General features: G+C 50.1%; 1 protein-coding gene across 1 annotated transcript in view; it reads right to left on the bottom strand.

Moving 5' to 3' along the window:
- Nucleotides 1–15574, bottom strand: part of Fhdc1 (FH2 domain containing 1) — a gene marked incomplete at its 5' end in the record, with an annotated part of 31346 nt that overhangs the window by 1504 nt on the left and 14268 nt on the right. The window contains 8 exon segments of the mRNA XM_013522903.1: nt 1–693; nt 2725–2889; nt 7210–7327; nt 10089–10159; nt 12097–12204; nt 12302–12372; nt 14511–14611; nt 14700–14785. Of these exon segments, the coding sequence (XP_013378357.1) occupies nt 1–693; nt 2725–2889; nt 7210–7327; nt 10089–10159; nt 12097–12204; nt 12302–12372; nt 14511–14611; nt 14700–14785 (1413 nt within the window).

Genomic DNA, 15574 nt, shown 5'->3' with positions numbered 1-15574 from the left:
CCCGGGCCCCGGGCACGGCCCCGGGCCAGCAGCATTCGGGGGCGGCCGCGCGGTCTCCTGCGGGCCCCTGGGGTCCTCCAGGCTGAACCGGGCCAGCCCCGTCACCAGCTCGTGCTCCTGAACGCCCAGGGCCAGGCCCGGGAGCGAAGGGGTCCCTGCGGCCCCCAGCCCCGCGGGCTCGCTGCTCCTCTTCCGGAGGGCGCCGGCCCTGTGCCGCGCTCGGGGGACGGCGGGGGCCTGCTGCTCGGGCGGGGGCGCCTGCTCCCGGCCCGCCGGGGAGGCCTGAGGTCTGTGTGCAAAGGTGGGGTCCCCTCCGTCCCCAGGCTGCACGCCGGCAATCGGGGGCCTCGACTGCCGCCGGCCCCTCCAGGGCAGGGTGTTGAACTTGGGCTCGTCCGGGCCTTCCCCGGTGGCGCTCTCCAGGAAGGACAGCAGCTCGCGGTCAGCAGAGACGCCCAGGGAGTGGCGGGAGCGGCGGGTGTTGGGGGGCCGCAAGGAGGGGCTGTCGGGCCTCAGGTGCGTGAACGGGGACAGGTCCTCGGTGCCCTTCTTGGTCAGCAGTTGCATGTCGGTCTCGCTGCTGCTGCGGACGAAGCCCCCGAGCTCGCCGGTCGCCCAGCAATGCTGCTTCTGTTCTATGGCTTTCAGCCGCTGCCGCTGCCGCAACTCCTGGACCTCCCGCTCCCGGTTGTCCTGGGTGGAGGGCGGAGAGAGGCTGATGAGACGCGGGGAGAGGGGTGCGACTACAGAGTCACCTAGCCGAGCATCAGGGGCGCCGCGGAGCCTGTGCACGTGTGCACGTGTTTACGTGTGTGCACGTGTTTACGTGTGTGCACGTGTTTACGTGTGGGCACGGGCAGGAAGGGCCTCCCGAGGCGACTGCCGATCCGGCAGGAGGGATACTCTTGGCCTGGCCCCAACAAGCTGTCCACAGCTCTCATGTAATCCTGGGCCCAACTCCCGGGCTCCAGCGGACCTACGTCCGTGCCTTGTGCGAGGGCTGGGACCACACGTGCCTGTGACCTCCACTCCAAGAAAGCCAACCCCGCTCCTCGGCGGGGAGGACGGCTGGGTAGACACGTGGCAACGTACTGGGCAGATGAAGGCAGAGAAGAGGAAAGAACTACAGGCGCTAAAAGGCAGTGGCTCCCTCTGCAGCTCTGTGTTGCACGAATGCATCCACACACATACTCACACGCACTCACACACTCATGCACATGCTACTCAACAATGACTTGGATATGTGAATGTACACCCAAGATGTGAAGAGCTGTCTTTCAGTTCTGTTCTCTGACTGCTCTCTGGTAGAGAAACGTCACAAATACCTTGGTGGCCCTGCCGGCTGTACCTTGTGGCAGAAGGCTCTGTCCCTTGTGCCCTGGCCTGACCCCACAGAGGGGAGGAAGAAGAACAGGTGTGCTTTACAAACCCTCCAGCCTTCACCTGGCTGCGAAATCAGCCCTCCCCGGTGAAACTGAGCCGGAGCAAGCTTACACAGTAAGTAACTCCACCTGCCCGTGTGATTTCATATGCAGCTGTCCCTCAGAATCTGCAGGGAACGGGTCCCAGGGCCCCCTCCGATGCCAAATTCAGAGGATGCTCCAGCCCCTCATATAAAATGATGAGGTATTTGCATAACCTACGCATAGCCTCACATATACTTTAAATCATCTCTAGATTACATACAATTCCTATGTAATGGAAGTGCTACGTAAATAGCTGTTAGACTGTATTGTTCAGGGAATAATGACAAAAACAGTCTGCGTAGTCAGGGCAGATGCAGTCTGACACATATATTTTCAGTTTGTGGTTGCTGAATCTGTAGACAAGGAGCTGTGGGTACAGAGCTAGCTGCATTTGTGTCACAAACCACAGCTCTCTCCTGGGTTCCCAGATCGTGTGATCACGTAATTACATGGGTCTCATCACCCAAATCTGTTGCTGTTAGCAGTCTTTATTTGAAAATCAGTTTTCTCCTACGGTGGACTTTCCAGTTTCTGTGAGGCTCTGGCCGGGGACTCCTGGCTCCTACAGCTGAGCCTCCCCAGGGGTCCCAGGCTTCTCACGCCTCTCCTTCCCGGCTTCCCATGGCCTGGCTCAGACAGCCGGGCTGAGAGGGACACACAGGTGGCTTCCTGGGCCTGAGGGCCTCACCAAGGGCCAACTGGCCCCTGCCGCCCCCGTGGCCTCCGCTGCTGAGCTCACTGCTTGGACAGAGGAGCATGTACGTGGCCACAGGCTGAGCCCTTTTCTCTGCTGGGTGGGAAAGGGAGGGGCTGGGAACAGAAAGCAGTCTGGGCTGGAGAGCAACATGACCAGTCCCTCCCAGACATGCAGCTGTGGACGAGTCTGCGTTTATCGTAGGGAGAGTGCACGGCCCCGCGTTCACACCTTAGCAATAAATAAGCAATAAATAAACATGAGGCAAGTCGTGACTCAGAAGCACCTGGGTCCGCATCACTCCCTGAAGTGATGCAGGGGGTACAGACTGTCCTTTTGTGTTTAACTGACAAAGACAGGTTTGATTTGCTAAGCCAGGCAACCCAGAGAGTTTTCAGTTCAGAGATCCCTGCCGTGGTCCTGAGGGGTAGGGGGTGCGGTGGCCACGTTCTACCCAGGGCCACGCTGGCCAAGGCCAACAGGGTCCCAGGGTGCTGACACCATGGCAGTGACCAGAAGGCTCTTCCAGTCACTCGGAAGGCATGAGGAAGCCGCCAGCCTTACCTTCACTGCTTTGTTGAACCTGGTACAGAAGTCTCTAAATATCTGGACGCACTCATCCAGGGACATGGTTTCTCTGTCTTCACAGAAAAAATCGATAAGGGTGTGCGCCTCCCGCCAGAGCTTCTCTTTGCACTGTTCCAGCTCCGCCAGCTTTTCCATGGCAAACTGCGGAGAGACAACAGGGGTCCACTGACGTGAGCAGTGACGTCGGCAGAGGAGAGGTCACGGCGCTCTGCCTGGCGCACAGGGAGACACACTGCTGGGTTTGGTTCCTGGCCTCAGAGGGGCCAGGGCTCAGGGCAACGAGGTGCACTCAAAGCCGAGAGAGTCACCCAACACAACCTGCAGGTGACTGTGTGAGACCCAGGAGCCACACACTAGATGGAGAGGCTGGGGATAGTGGGGAGCACTGTAGTTTCAGCTGCTTGGGAGGCTGAGGCAGGAGGACTGCTGGAGTGCAGAAGAATGAGGCCAGCCTGAGCAGCATGGTAAGAGCCTGTCTCAAAAAGAATGGAAGATGTAAGAATTTGAACCTACACTGTATCACTAACCAAATTTTCACCTTTAATGGCTCGAAAAAAATGACCCAGGTATATAGCTGGTTTTATGAAGAAAAATTCCTTCTGCATTTGTTCTTTCTTTTTCAACTCTCACACGGCCAAAGGTTTATTTTGGGGCCCCTGAGGTTCACTTGTACTGATGAGCTGTCCATGCTGCGCTGTTAATTCCCCAGCCCCACTGGGCTCCGCGGCAGCCCTAGGACTGAAGCCCTCGGGCCTAAATCTGGGGTGCTGTCCCAGCCGACTAGGAAGTTCTGGCAACAGCTCATGCCTGTACCCCCCATGCAACGGGCTGGACCGTGAGCTGATATTTTGTTAAAACTCTGCAGCGAGTGCAGTGGGTCCCATGGTTAGGAATTACCGTCCCATACCAATCCCCTCACTGCTACTTATTTGTTCCTATTTCTTCCACAGCACCTAGGTCCGCGGCCGCTACACAGTGGTGAGCACGAAAGCAGCCTGCTTTCTCCCGTGAGCTCCCAGCCCTGCAGGGCGGGATCCGCTCACCCAGGGCCCACAGACACTTTACCAATACAGGTGGATGACTACGGGGAGCGCGGTGACGAAAGGGACAGTGTGGGGACAGGCAGGCAGGAAGGACCTCACCGCTGCCTCCAGGAGACTGCGTGGGTGGAGTCACACCGGAGCCTGACACTACTTTGTTGTTTACTGAGGAAGCAGGAATGCAGGAAATATGTTGCTTTATGAAAGTGCATGCATTGTGTTTTCTAAAGAGAGGCTTAGGTTTGAAAAGCTCCCGTGCAGAGTGAGGGGGGTGGGCCTGCGGTATGCGAAAGCGGCAGGTTCCCCTAAGAGGTGGCCAGCTGCTGTCTAAACATGCTCGGCCGGCACAGGGCCCAGGGAAATGCCTCCAAGACTCGCCACCTCCCGCCCGCTCCAACCACTCTCCCCGAAGGCCCTTCTCCTCAACCTCAACCAGGCACATTCTAGAGAGGGCAGGAAACCAGAGCTATTCAGGAAGTTGAATGCGGAAGAGAGCAACCATCTGAGTCAGGAGCCCCAGGCGCGTGCGCCTGCGCACTCAACGTTCCTCCAGGGAGAAGGGGACGCAGGCGGGGAGAACGTCTGCTGTCATGCTCCTGCAGGGGAGAGGGGGATTCCAGGCAAGGACAGCGCAGGCCAGAAAAACAGGCCCCGGGACAAACACCCGGTCTCGTCTGCAGACCCCACGGGGGTTGATGGGACACCAGGAGGGAAAGCCTGGCCACCAGAGCCCCCCTCCGTGTCAGGAAAATGAACACTCCGAGTCCAGAACTGAAAAAGAACCACGGGCAAGTCAGACGCCGTGAGTTCCACAAGATGAGGGCACACAGAAGCCCACCGGGGCGCTGGCGCAGGCAGGGACAGAGGTCAGCGCGGTGTGGGACGCAGCTCTCCATGGCGACCATGCCTGGGGTGGGCGGAAATCCCAAACCAGTGTCCTCACAGTGTCCCGCCCAAGGCTCAAAATGCTGACAAGGCTCTGTGAAAAACATGTCCTGGTCATCTTTCTGCTCAAAGCCCTCCAAAGGCCCCCACTGCTTCGGCGAGGAGCCCCAGGGTTTCAGACTGGCCCTCAGGAGTCAGCGTGACCTAACTCTAACCCACCTTGCCACATGTCCATCTCATCCATTGAAGAAGTTTAAATCGGGGTACAAGCCTGTAACCCCAGCCCTCTGGGAGACTGAGGCGGGAAGATCACAAGATCCAGCCCACCTGGGGAACTCAGTAAGGCTCTTTTTCAAAATCTAAGAAAGGGCTAGGAGTGTAGCTTGCTGCAAAGGCTCTGGGGCCGGAAAAAAGAAAAAGTAATGAGAGGAAAGGAGAAAGAAGCTGATTTCATGAGAGAAAAGACATGGCTGTGTGGCACATTTTATTTATAGAGATAAAAACCACTACCAGGTGGCAGATATAGCGGCGCACACCTGTAATCCCAGCACTCAGGGAGGCTGAAGCAGGAGGATTGCTGTGAGTTTGAGGCCAGCCTGGACTACATGGCGAGACCTTGTCTAAAAACAAAAACAAACAAACAAACAAATAACCATGACTACCAGGGCTGGGGGTGTGGCTCAGTAATACAGGGCTATCTTTAGGTTCCATCCCCAGTACTAAAAAACAAAACAAAACACATAGAACACTACTAGGAAGAGTTTTAAAGAATTAAAACAAACATGCTTCTGAAGAGTGGCCCAGAGATGACAAGGGACAACTGTAATTCAGCCTAAACCTTTCTGTATTAAGATTTAGTGTAAAAAAAGAGCTGGGGGGTGTGGCTTAGTGGTACAGCATGTGCTTAGTGTGTAGGTGGACTCAGGTTCAATCCTCACCAAAGCAAAAAAAAAAAACAAAACAGTGTAAGATATTTGCCAGGCAGGGTGGCACATGTGTGTAATCCTAGAACTTGGGAGGCTGAGGCAGGAAGATCACTGTGAGCTTGAGGCCAGCCTGGGCTACACAAGGGAGTTCAAGGCCAGCCTAAACTATATAGCAAGACCCTGTCCTAAAAAAAAAAAAAATTAAAAAAAAAAATATATATATACATATATAAATACTTAAGAACTTGGAGAATGAAGCAACCAGAATCTCCATTTTAGTTGTTTTAAAATTTGTGGTGCTAGTGATGGACCCTGGGGCCTCATGCATACTAACCATATGCTCTACCACTGAGCCACACCCACAGCCTTACAAGGAGAACCTTAATCTTGATGTGTGATGGTCCTCATTTATGAATTTCTCAATTTGTTTTGTACATCTGGTTATGCTTGACTACCGCTGCATGTTTTTGTGGTACTGGTGATGATGAGAGTATTTGCTTTATTATTGCACGTTGAGAAAAATGGGTACACCTGAAGGCCGAGGGTGGCGCTGCACACCTGTAACTCCAGCACTCAGGAGGCTGAGGCAGGAGGATTGCTGTGAGCTTGAGGCCAGCCTGGTCTACAGTGAGTTCAAGGCCACCCTGAACTACATAGTGAGACCCTGTCTCAAGAAAACCAACAAACCAAATAAGAAAACTAACAAAAAAAGTACATATCTGAAAGGGAAAATCAGTTTGGTTATATGTGAGAGCAAATACAAAGCACATGTTTAATAATAAATCTGAGCTCAAAGTAGCACCAGACTGAATCCAGTGTTTGCAAATATGGGCCGAACTCATAATGTTTCAGAGGAAATCAATTAATGAGCAAGGGCTTCGGCGTCTCGGCCTCAGGAGCACTGCGTTCCTGCCTAGTGCCAAGAGCAACCTGTCACTCAGATTCCACCTCGAGGGACCCTGGGAGCTGACTACATTCAAGGTATCACACCGCGTCCCAGAGGGTAACAGCACCGCTTCTCCTTTTTGAAAAGAAGGGAGATAAAAGAAGTATGTCAGACTCTGCGATTAGTGAGTCACCGTGAACCGCCACAAACACGTCCACTCTGCTGTTTTCTGCGGAGGCTCCGGACACGCCCTGGTGGGGCCGGTGTATTCGGTGTGGATCATGTGTGTGTTCTGCCCTCATTAGAAATCGAGCCAAACACAGCTCGTCCCTCCCACATAAACAAGCGCAGGAGGAAGAGCTCGAGTCCTAGGGTGATGATTTCTGCACAACGTGTTCGGTTGTAGAAAAATCGGACTGGCTTAAAAGCAAAACTTAGGCATCGTCCAAGTGTCCGTGGCCCAAGCTGATGAAGGTCACCGAACAAAGGTGCTATCACAAAACTGAAGAGGGACAGGCAGGAGCCTCACCCCTAAGCAGAGACTTTAGGTTTAAACCATGAGCAATAGCCTGAGCCGCAAAGAGGTTTCGGGGCGCAAAGGGTTTCCGTACTATTGTGGTGGGAAAATGTGAAGGCCGCTGCCTCACACATCTGCCCGCGCACACCTGAGCAGTCGGGGCGGGATGAGGCTGAGACCAGAGGACCGACGCCGTCACCTACGAACCTGCAGGAAATCTGCCATCTGCTGACGGAGCTCCCCGTCCCGCTTTATGTTCTCCTGCAGCGATTTCGTCCTGACAGACAGCGACTTCAGTTCTGCCTCTGTGTTATCCAGCGATAATCTAAAAGAAGAAAGGAGAGTGGGCAGTTGGCACAAGGGCGCCGGGTCTCCCGTGAGGACATCAAACAAGACCTATCTCTGGCCACCCCTGGAAACCAAAGGGCGAGCGCCTGCAGTTATGTCTCCCTCCCCGAATGTGTGCATGGTGGGTTTCCACCTGTTTTTTTTTTAGAGGCGACTGCTTCCTAAAACACAAGCCGGTACAAAGAGCGCGTGCTGCCTCTGTTCCTGCAGATGAGATAACCCAAACCACGGGACTTGGTTTACTTCTGTAAACTGGAGCTAAGCATCTTTACGCAATAAGCATTAGAAACGAAAAGCGGGCGGGTCTGTGGGAGACAGAGGAGATGGAGGCTGCGGGCGCTGGTGCCTGGGTTGCACAGAGAAACCGAGTAGATTTCATGTTGCCCCCCACAGTGCTCTGCACTGTTCAGAGAACTGAAACACAGCCGCCAGCTCCGCAGTAAATGGCGGGGCTGGTACAATGTCTCGGTCTCCTGCATCCCATCAAGGTAAGTAGACGGCAGGAGTGGCGGCGAAGTGAGCAGGTGAGACCCAAAATCCAGGTGGAATTCGTAAAGCAGGGTGCACTCATGCTTCCACTGTTAATTCTCATTCTTATGGAATAAGTTTTCCACCTTTGTTGGTCCTCCGTGCTTATCTGATATTTGACTGTGGACCTTACTTTTCCATCTCAAATAAATAAACCTTTCTGAAAAAGGAGTTTTCCAAGGTAATATCTAGCTAAACTTCTGATGCAACTCTGACCAGAAATACCAGTTTAAAAATGTAATGACCTCGAGTGGTGGTGTACATCTGTAACTCCACCAGCTTGGGAGGCTGAGGCAGGAGGATCACAAGTCTGAGCCCAGCCTGGGTAACTTCACGAGACTTTGTCTCAAAATAAAATTTTAAACCAGGTGTGGTGGTGCACAACTGTAATCCCAGCACTCAGGAGGCTGAGGCAGGAGGACTGCTGTGAGTTCAAGGCCCGCCTGACCTACAAAGTAAGTTCAAGGTCACCCTGAACCGCATAATGAAACCCTGTCTCAAAAAGACAAAAAAACCAAACAGGACAAAAAAATTAAAAGGGCTGGGAAACATAACTCAGTAGCAAGCCTAAGGCCTTGGGTTCAATCCCAATATGGGGGGGTATTATAGTAATTTTTCCTTATAGACCTCTTAGATATATTTATAGTCTATCAGAATAAAAATATTCCCACACATATTTCTTAGTGGTTCAAAAACAAAAGTGCAGCTGGGTGTGGGTGGCGCACTCCTGTAATCCCAGCACTCGGGAAGCTGAGGCAGGAGGATCATTGCAAGTTCGAGACCAGCCTGGGCTACAGTGTGAGCTCATGGCCAGCTTGAACTGCATAGCGAAACCCTGTCTCAAAATGACAAAAAAAAAAGTGTGTCACATAAGATGTCCATTCTTCTTGGAGAATAATGCAGTGACCTGTAAACACGAATTACGAAGTGTTCTCCACCTTTGCACTAATAATCCCACTTTGGGAAGGACAAGAAATCTGTGGCTAGATGTCCACAAAGTCAACAACAGTGACACACCGGCTAATGACAGGGCCATGAGCTCTAGTTCAGTTGTTGACATGCACGGGGTGCATCGCTGTCATCGCTGGCTGCAGCCACTCACATAGTAAGTACATGACAGAGCCAGGCACTATGCTGCCTGCCATCTTAAGGGGCAGAGAGAGGAGGAAGGCCTGAACCAGGAGTTTGCAACCATTAGCCTGGGAAACACAGCTGGACCCTGCCTCATTGATCGTTTTTTTTTTTTGTTTTTGTACCGGAAGTCCAACTCAGGAGCTCGAGCTTGCCAGGTAGGTGCTTGCGCCGCTGAGCTATATCCCCGGCCTTAGGACCCTGTCTCAAAAAACAGGTTCATGACATGAACTGGGTTCACGACGCAGTGCTGACCTGAGCCTCACCTCACGAGGCTGCCTGTGGGTATCGCTTTCCACCCCTGCCTTCAGTAACTCCACGTCGGCAGCCTGAAGTCAGCCAGGGCAACACTATTTGCAGTATGAAGACCAGCAAATGCTACAAAGCAGGACTTTTTTTTTCCTTGAAGAACTGGTTCTTTTACATATTCACCTTGACATGTGTGGGTATGTGTCATAAGTTGAAAAGCACAGGACTCAAAATAGTACATATGCACAGGTTGTAACTATATTAAAGTACGCATCGATGTGAGGATTAGAAGTGCATTAGGATGATGTAATTAGAGTGTTGTGTTTGGTAGACACTTTCTCTGTAAAGTGGAGTGACTAATTTAAAATCAAATGCTTTCCCAGCTCCTGGTCTGGTTCCAACCCCTTTTAATGCAATAAAAAACAAATGTACCATGTTAGATTCTACAAGCAAACTGTGATGGATGGCCCCAAAAGCTTGAGTGATCTAGACCAGCTACTGAGCTAATAAGCTGGGTTGTTTGAACTCTATCTTTTGGGTGTGGAGGGATTTGAAGTTCTCGGTCCACATTTTTTTTTTTTTTTTTGATGATATTCATGAGGATAGACTAAAATAGCTTTTTTTTAGTATTATTTTTAAAAATAAACTTTTCAGAATTCCACGGGTGCACACACACGCTACTTTTCAAAGTGAAAAGGAGACTCAAAGTCCAACACAACAATATTTTTAAATTTCAAACTTGAATCCAAAAGTTGTTACTGATCAGCAGTTTGCGTAAGAAGGTGCTAACAACTTAATTCTCACGACGCACTTCTGTCGTCCTTGCTTACCTAGCAGCCTCATGAACGTGATACAACTTTTCAGAAAAGTGTAGAAGGGTGGCATCTTTCTTTTGGGCTTCCTGGAACAAAAACAGAATTTTCTCTCACCGGATGGATAAAACGGCATGAAATAATTTTCCTAGGACTTAAAGGAACCTTATCATCGTTGCTTATTTTTCGGCTTGCTACATTCACAGTGACTCACTGAGACATGAATTCTGATAGTCTTAGTAAGATTTACCAGAATACCTTCACTCTCAAAATACATTTAACTTCCCAGGGCAGCTGACTGTGACATGAAATTCAATTTATGTCTGCTGAAACTCAGTGAAAAGAGGTGGCCGCTGAGCCGGGCCCCCTGTCTCTAAGAGAATCCAGCACATTCTGCTGAATACCGCCCATTCCTCTGAGTACGCCCTGACACGACTGACATACCATCAGCTGCTCAACCAGTTTGCAAACTGAGTTTACCCAGGAGGGACACAGTCATGGCGGGGTCTGGATTCTTCATCTGTTGGGAGGCTGAGCAGGAGGCAGTGAGACTCAGGTGTCCGCATGGGGCAGGGACCAAGAGACAGAAAGCAACTAGATAGATGGACCCAAAGGAGCTTTGCCAGAACGTGACCTGTAATCCATGCTGGATAAAGCGCACTATTCTTTCTCTTAATGCCTGGAGAATTAAATTTTCCATCAAGCACTGAGGACCTGGGGCGTAGCGCAGTGGCAGAGCACCTGCCCAGCAACGTGCAAGGCCCTGGCTTTGATCCTAGCACCCCCCGCCCAAAAGCCAAACCAAACCAAAGCCAAAAGGCAGTCGAGTACCGAGGTAAAGATGGCCCTTTGTCTTCTGAGGAATACTAGCAGTGTGTATTACTTGCAGAGTGCTTGCTATATGCCAGACAATGAACCAAGCACTTTATGGGTTTATCTCCTCCAGTCCGCTCAGCTACCTGATTCTCAGGTAAGTTACCACTACTCCCTCCTTATGTGAAGAAATTAGGGGTCTTAAAGCTTATGTAACTTGTCTGAGGACATATCGCTAATAAAGGACAGTCCACATCTCCCCATTCTGTCCCATGCTAGAGGTCACACTCAACACAAGCATGCAAGTGGCTTCCTCCTCAGCCTAAAGCTACGTCTCTTGTGGGTGTCCAAATGCGGGGATTCAAGAAAGAAAGGCAAGTCACTATAATTGCTGAGAATGTTTAATCGCAACAGTAATTAAAAGGGAGCCGACTGAATTTTTCACCGTGAATCTAGTTACTCTGGTGTTAAATAAGCCATGGGCTGAGGTGGCAGGTAGCTCAGTGGTAGGGTACTAGCACAGCATGGGCAAGGCCCTGGGTTCCATCCACAGTGCATGCGCGTGCGGAGACGCACGCACGCACGCAGGCACGCAGGCATACATGCGCATGCGCGCACCACAGATTGGGTCAGATCCTACAGCTTGTCATGGCTGTAACAGTAGCAAGGCACTCGAATACATGGGTCACAAAGGGGAAAAAAGGTGATCTCTCTGTACATAACCAATCCTACACCTGGTCAGCTGCACCTCTGAAGTGTTTCAAGACCCAGTCCTCTACTCTGCGTCTGCTCCCCCACTCACCAAATACAGCCAACTCCCACACAGACCTCGCTCTTCCCGGTGCTCTCTCCGCTCCAACCCAGCCTCCATAGTGCTTTATTTTCCTCAAACCCAAAAACCCCACTATTCCCTTACACTGTGCACAGACTTCCGCTGGCTCCCCATTTTTAAAGCATGAAAACCACCTCTGCAATCTAAATCTCTCCGACAGGCTTCCCGCGCCTCTTGCCTACCAAACCCCGCTCCCCGCCCTGCCCCAGCCCTGGACCTGGAAGCAGGCAACCGTGGGATCTTTGAAGAAGCAAACAGAACCTCCCTGGAGCTCACCAGCCCCTTTCCTAATGTGGCCACCACTTTCCGCCTGAGAAAAATGTCACCACCTCAAAGGGGATTCATCACCATTCCCCCTCTGCATTAACTGCATCCGCCTACCTGTGCAACAAAATGCAGAAGGTTCATCCCAGGTTTGTTGGCTTTAGTGTCTGCCAATTTGAGCAAAGAAGACAGTTTAAATCCTACTGCATTGCCAGCATATCCTCCCTGAAGAAGACAAGCAAAAGAGAGAAATATATTATGCCTCAAAGACAGCGATAAAGTGGAAAACACTGCTTTTTCAATTGTTTTGGATTTTACTTACTGCATTCATGATATTCCCAGCCTGGAGCACCAAGTGTAATATTGAGTGCAGAGCCTCACACGACATCAGCTCTGTCAAAAAGAACACAGTGCCTTAGAGAAGCCCTGCCAAACCTAGACAGGTGGTACGTCCAGCTCAGACAGGCTCTGACCCTACACTGTGAGCAAAGACTGAAAACCAAAGTAAGTAGCACATTCTACAGTGCTGGAGATGAACCGTTTGCCCCTGGCCATCCTGCGCTAGTGTTTTACTGGAGATCAAACACGCGGGACAGTTGAACATCATGAACTGGTTTAATCACGAAAATGTTCAGGTAGTGGAAACACAAAAGCCTAATGAAAGGCAGTATTCTGTGTCACAGGAATTAGCTCTTTACTCCTCGAGTGTTATTTCTGTATTTCTTTCTTTCTATGTATCTACTCTCTTTAGAGACTGTATGTATGCAACATGAAAATGACTAGCAAGCAACATTTTGCTTAGCCAATGACTTATGAAGAGATAAAAAATAAACAGCTTGGAATGATGTGTCAATAATCTGTGAAGCACAGACTGTGGGGCTGCCATTCAGAACGTCTTTGCATCTTATTCAAAGCTGTACATTTCATCTGCGTTGTCTAGAAGCTTTAAAAATGAACTTATCATTATAATATAATATTGTTAAGTGATTTTTGTTAACACCTAGTTAATGTACATTTATGTAAAGAAAAACAGTTCAAGGTTTTAAATCTATTTGAAAAGCTAAGAAGAAAGTTTGGCTATTAAAACTGTACCATATATAAATAATAAAGTGATAGCAATGACGGTTTCAAGTTACTATTTTCCAGTAAGTCTGTTATTATGTTCAAAAAAACATTTGAGCCAGGCGTGGCGGCGTACACTTATCACCTTAGCTACTTGAGAGGCTAAGGCAGGAGGATCACAAGGTCAAAGATAATGTGGGGCACTTAGCAAGACCCTACATTTCAAAATTTAAAAAACTAAAAACAGGCTGGGATGTAGCTCGGTCGTAGAGCACCCCTGGGTTCAATCCTCGGTATGGGGAAAAAAGTGCATTCGGATCGCTGCCTACATTTCGTTATCTCAGAAGGCCAGCTTGGGAAGGTTACCCAGATAAGAGCAGTTTCCTTCATGCTCCCAATTTGCATTGCTCAATACGAACGCATATTTCTTCCACTGCTATTTGAACGGGAAGCACAATCCTCTCCAAGCTGCTGCAATAGCTTGGTATGTGTGATAGCCCGTGAGACACTGTACCATGGCCTCCATCTTGGAATGAAGAAAGCAGTGGGTCAAAGAGAAAACTTCTCTCTCGGTACTGGCCAGAGCCACCAGACAGGAAAACCAAATTCAAGTAAAGAGTTCTATAAACACTCGCTAGAAATCCAGCCCACAACCAGGAGGCATCGGGCAGGTGTCAGGAAGGCGTGGGCAGGTGAGGGTGGAGAAGGGGCCCACATGGAGCACCGAGGAGGCCGCTGTGGGCACTGGGGCTAGAAATGCAGCCCAGCCCGCCCGCAAGATCGGGGAGCAACTCAGACAGCGCTAGGCCTGGGCAGTAACTCGGAGCTGCTCAAAGAAGTGAAAAGGACCAACTCCTCTAAACGGAAATGGCCCACAGATTTGGACTCTGGAGGTGACAGGGGTGCAGACAGCACAGGACAGGAGCCTTGGGACTCACAGTGCTGAGGCCCAGGAAGCAGGAGGTTGGCAGAGTCCCGAGGCTCCAGGGGTCAGCCACCGACAGTCCGGGCTTTGTGCACCTCCAGCACACACCACACGCACTCTACACACCTCATGCACACACGCCACACCACACACCTACATGCCCACACACATACACCACACACGCGTGCGCGTGAGCACACACGCCCCATTTACCACACACGCACTACAGATCATACTGCACATGTATACCACACACCGAAAGATAATCGAGGAGAAGAGCGAGAGCAAGCTGCAACGAGCACGTTTACCCTGGCGCCTGAGATGAAAGAAACTTTCCTTCATGGGAAGATAATATGCAAATTGATGTTCAAAAGGAGACAAAAATGGAAATAAACTTTAAATGCATCCCCAGTAATAGCTCACTTCCCTTTTTAGTTTATCATACACGGGATTTTCCATTTCTAATTTCAGTTGAATTTTTAAAAAAAACCTGGTACCAAAGTGAATGGAAACGAACTCTAGGAAGGACCGCGTGTTTGCTTACCTTTTGTAGCACTTCTTAAAACTGTCATATCAGTGTACAGAGAAGAACAAGAATGTAAAAATTCCTTCTTTAGCACCATGGCTTCAATCCGAAGTGAATAGCTGAAAAATAAAAGGTAAAACTGTAGAATTCAACATTGGTTTAAAAATATGACTGTGTAAAGACGAAGAAGCGGTGGGCTGTCCTTACTTTGGCACCTGAATCAAGCACTGTAGGAAGGAATCTGCGAGGGAGAGCTTGGACATATCGCCACTGAAGGCTTTTAACTTCTTTACCTGAAAGGCAAATGGGAAGAGGGTAGAGAAAAAAATTACTCATGATTAGTTTATTTATTTTAAACGTCCTTTTAGGATCCTTCTAACCAAAGAGGCTCTCAGTACTAAAATCAAGTTAATAAAAATGCAGACATTTTAAAAAGACTTAAAAGAGTATCTCTACATCTACCACTTGGAAATTTTTTTGGTGCAGGAGTTGGTATCAGGGGGGTGGCACCTAGGCGAGCACTCCTTCACTGAGCTACGCCGTCAGCCCTACTGCTTTGTTTTTCAAAAGAAAGAAAATGACAAATTTGAAGGAGAGGAGCTGGTGATACTTATGTAGATGGAGGACTCAGAGTCCCAAACAAACCAGTCAGAACCACTTGACAGACTCTCAGGAGGGCTACTAAAGGGCAGCTCGGAGAAAGGATCGGCTCCAAGGCTGATGTTTCCCCGCATCATAATCCAGATGTGCAAACATTGTTTAGGAGAAGAAAGAAGACCAGATAGTCACTGTAACATGCTCTCCTTTAAATCGTAAGTGAAAAAACTCCTATCAAGTACTTTAGATATAAAACACTTAGACTGGGGTAAAGTCTAACACCCAGCTTTTTGCACTCCAATTCCACTTTACAAATGATAGTTTACAGGACGGGCCCCGGCGTGTCATTTATGCATGTATGTATTTATTTTGTGTGGTGCTGGGGACTGAACTCAGGACCTCGTGCGGAAGCACACGCTCTAGCACTGAGCCCCACCCTGGCCTGGATTACCGTGCCCTGAGGTAAGAATATGCAGGCTCTCCAG

The sequence above is a fragment of the Chinchilla lanigera genome, unplaced genomic scaffold, assembly GCF_000276665.1.
Source record: "Chinchilla lanigera isolate Chin_1 unplaced genomic scaffold, ChiLan1.0 scaffold00070, whole genome shotgun sequence".
NCBI lineage: Eukaryota > Metazoa > Chordata > Mammalia > Rodentia > Chinchillidae > Chinchilla > Chinchilla lanigera.
Note: the sequence above shows the minus strand (reverse complement) of the source record. Positions and strands in the feature narration are given on the sequence as shown.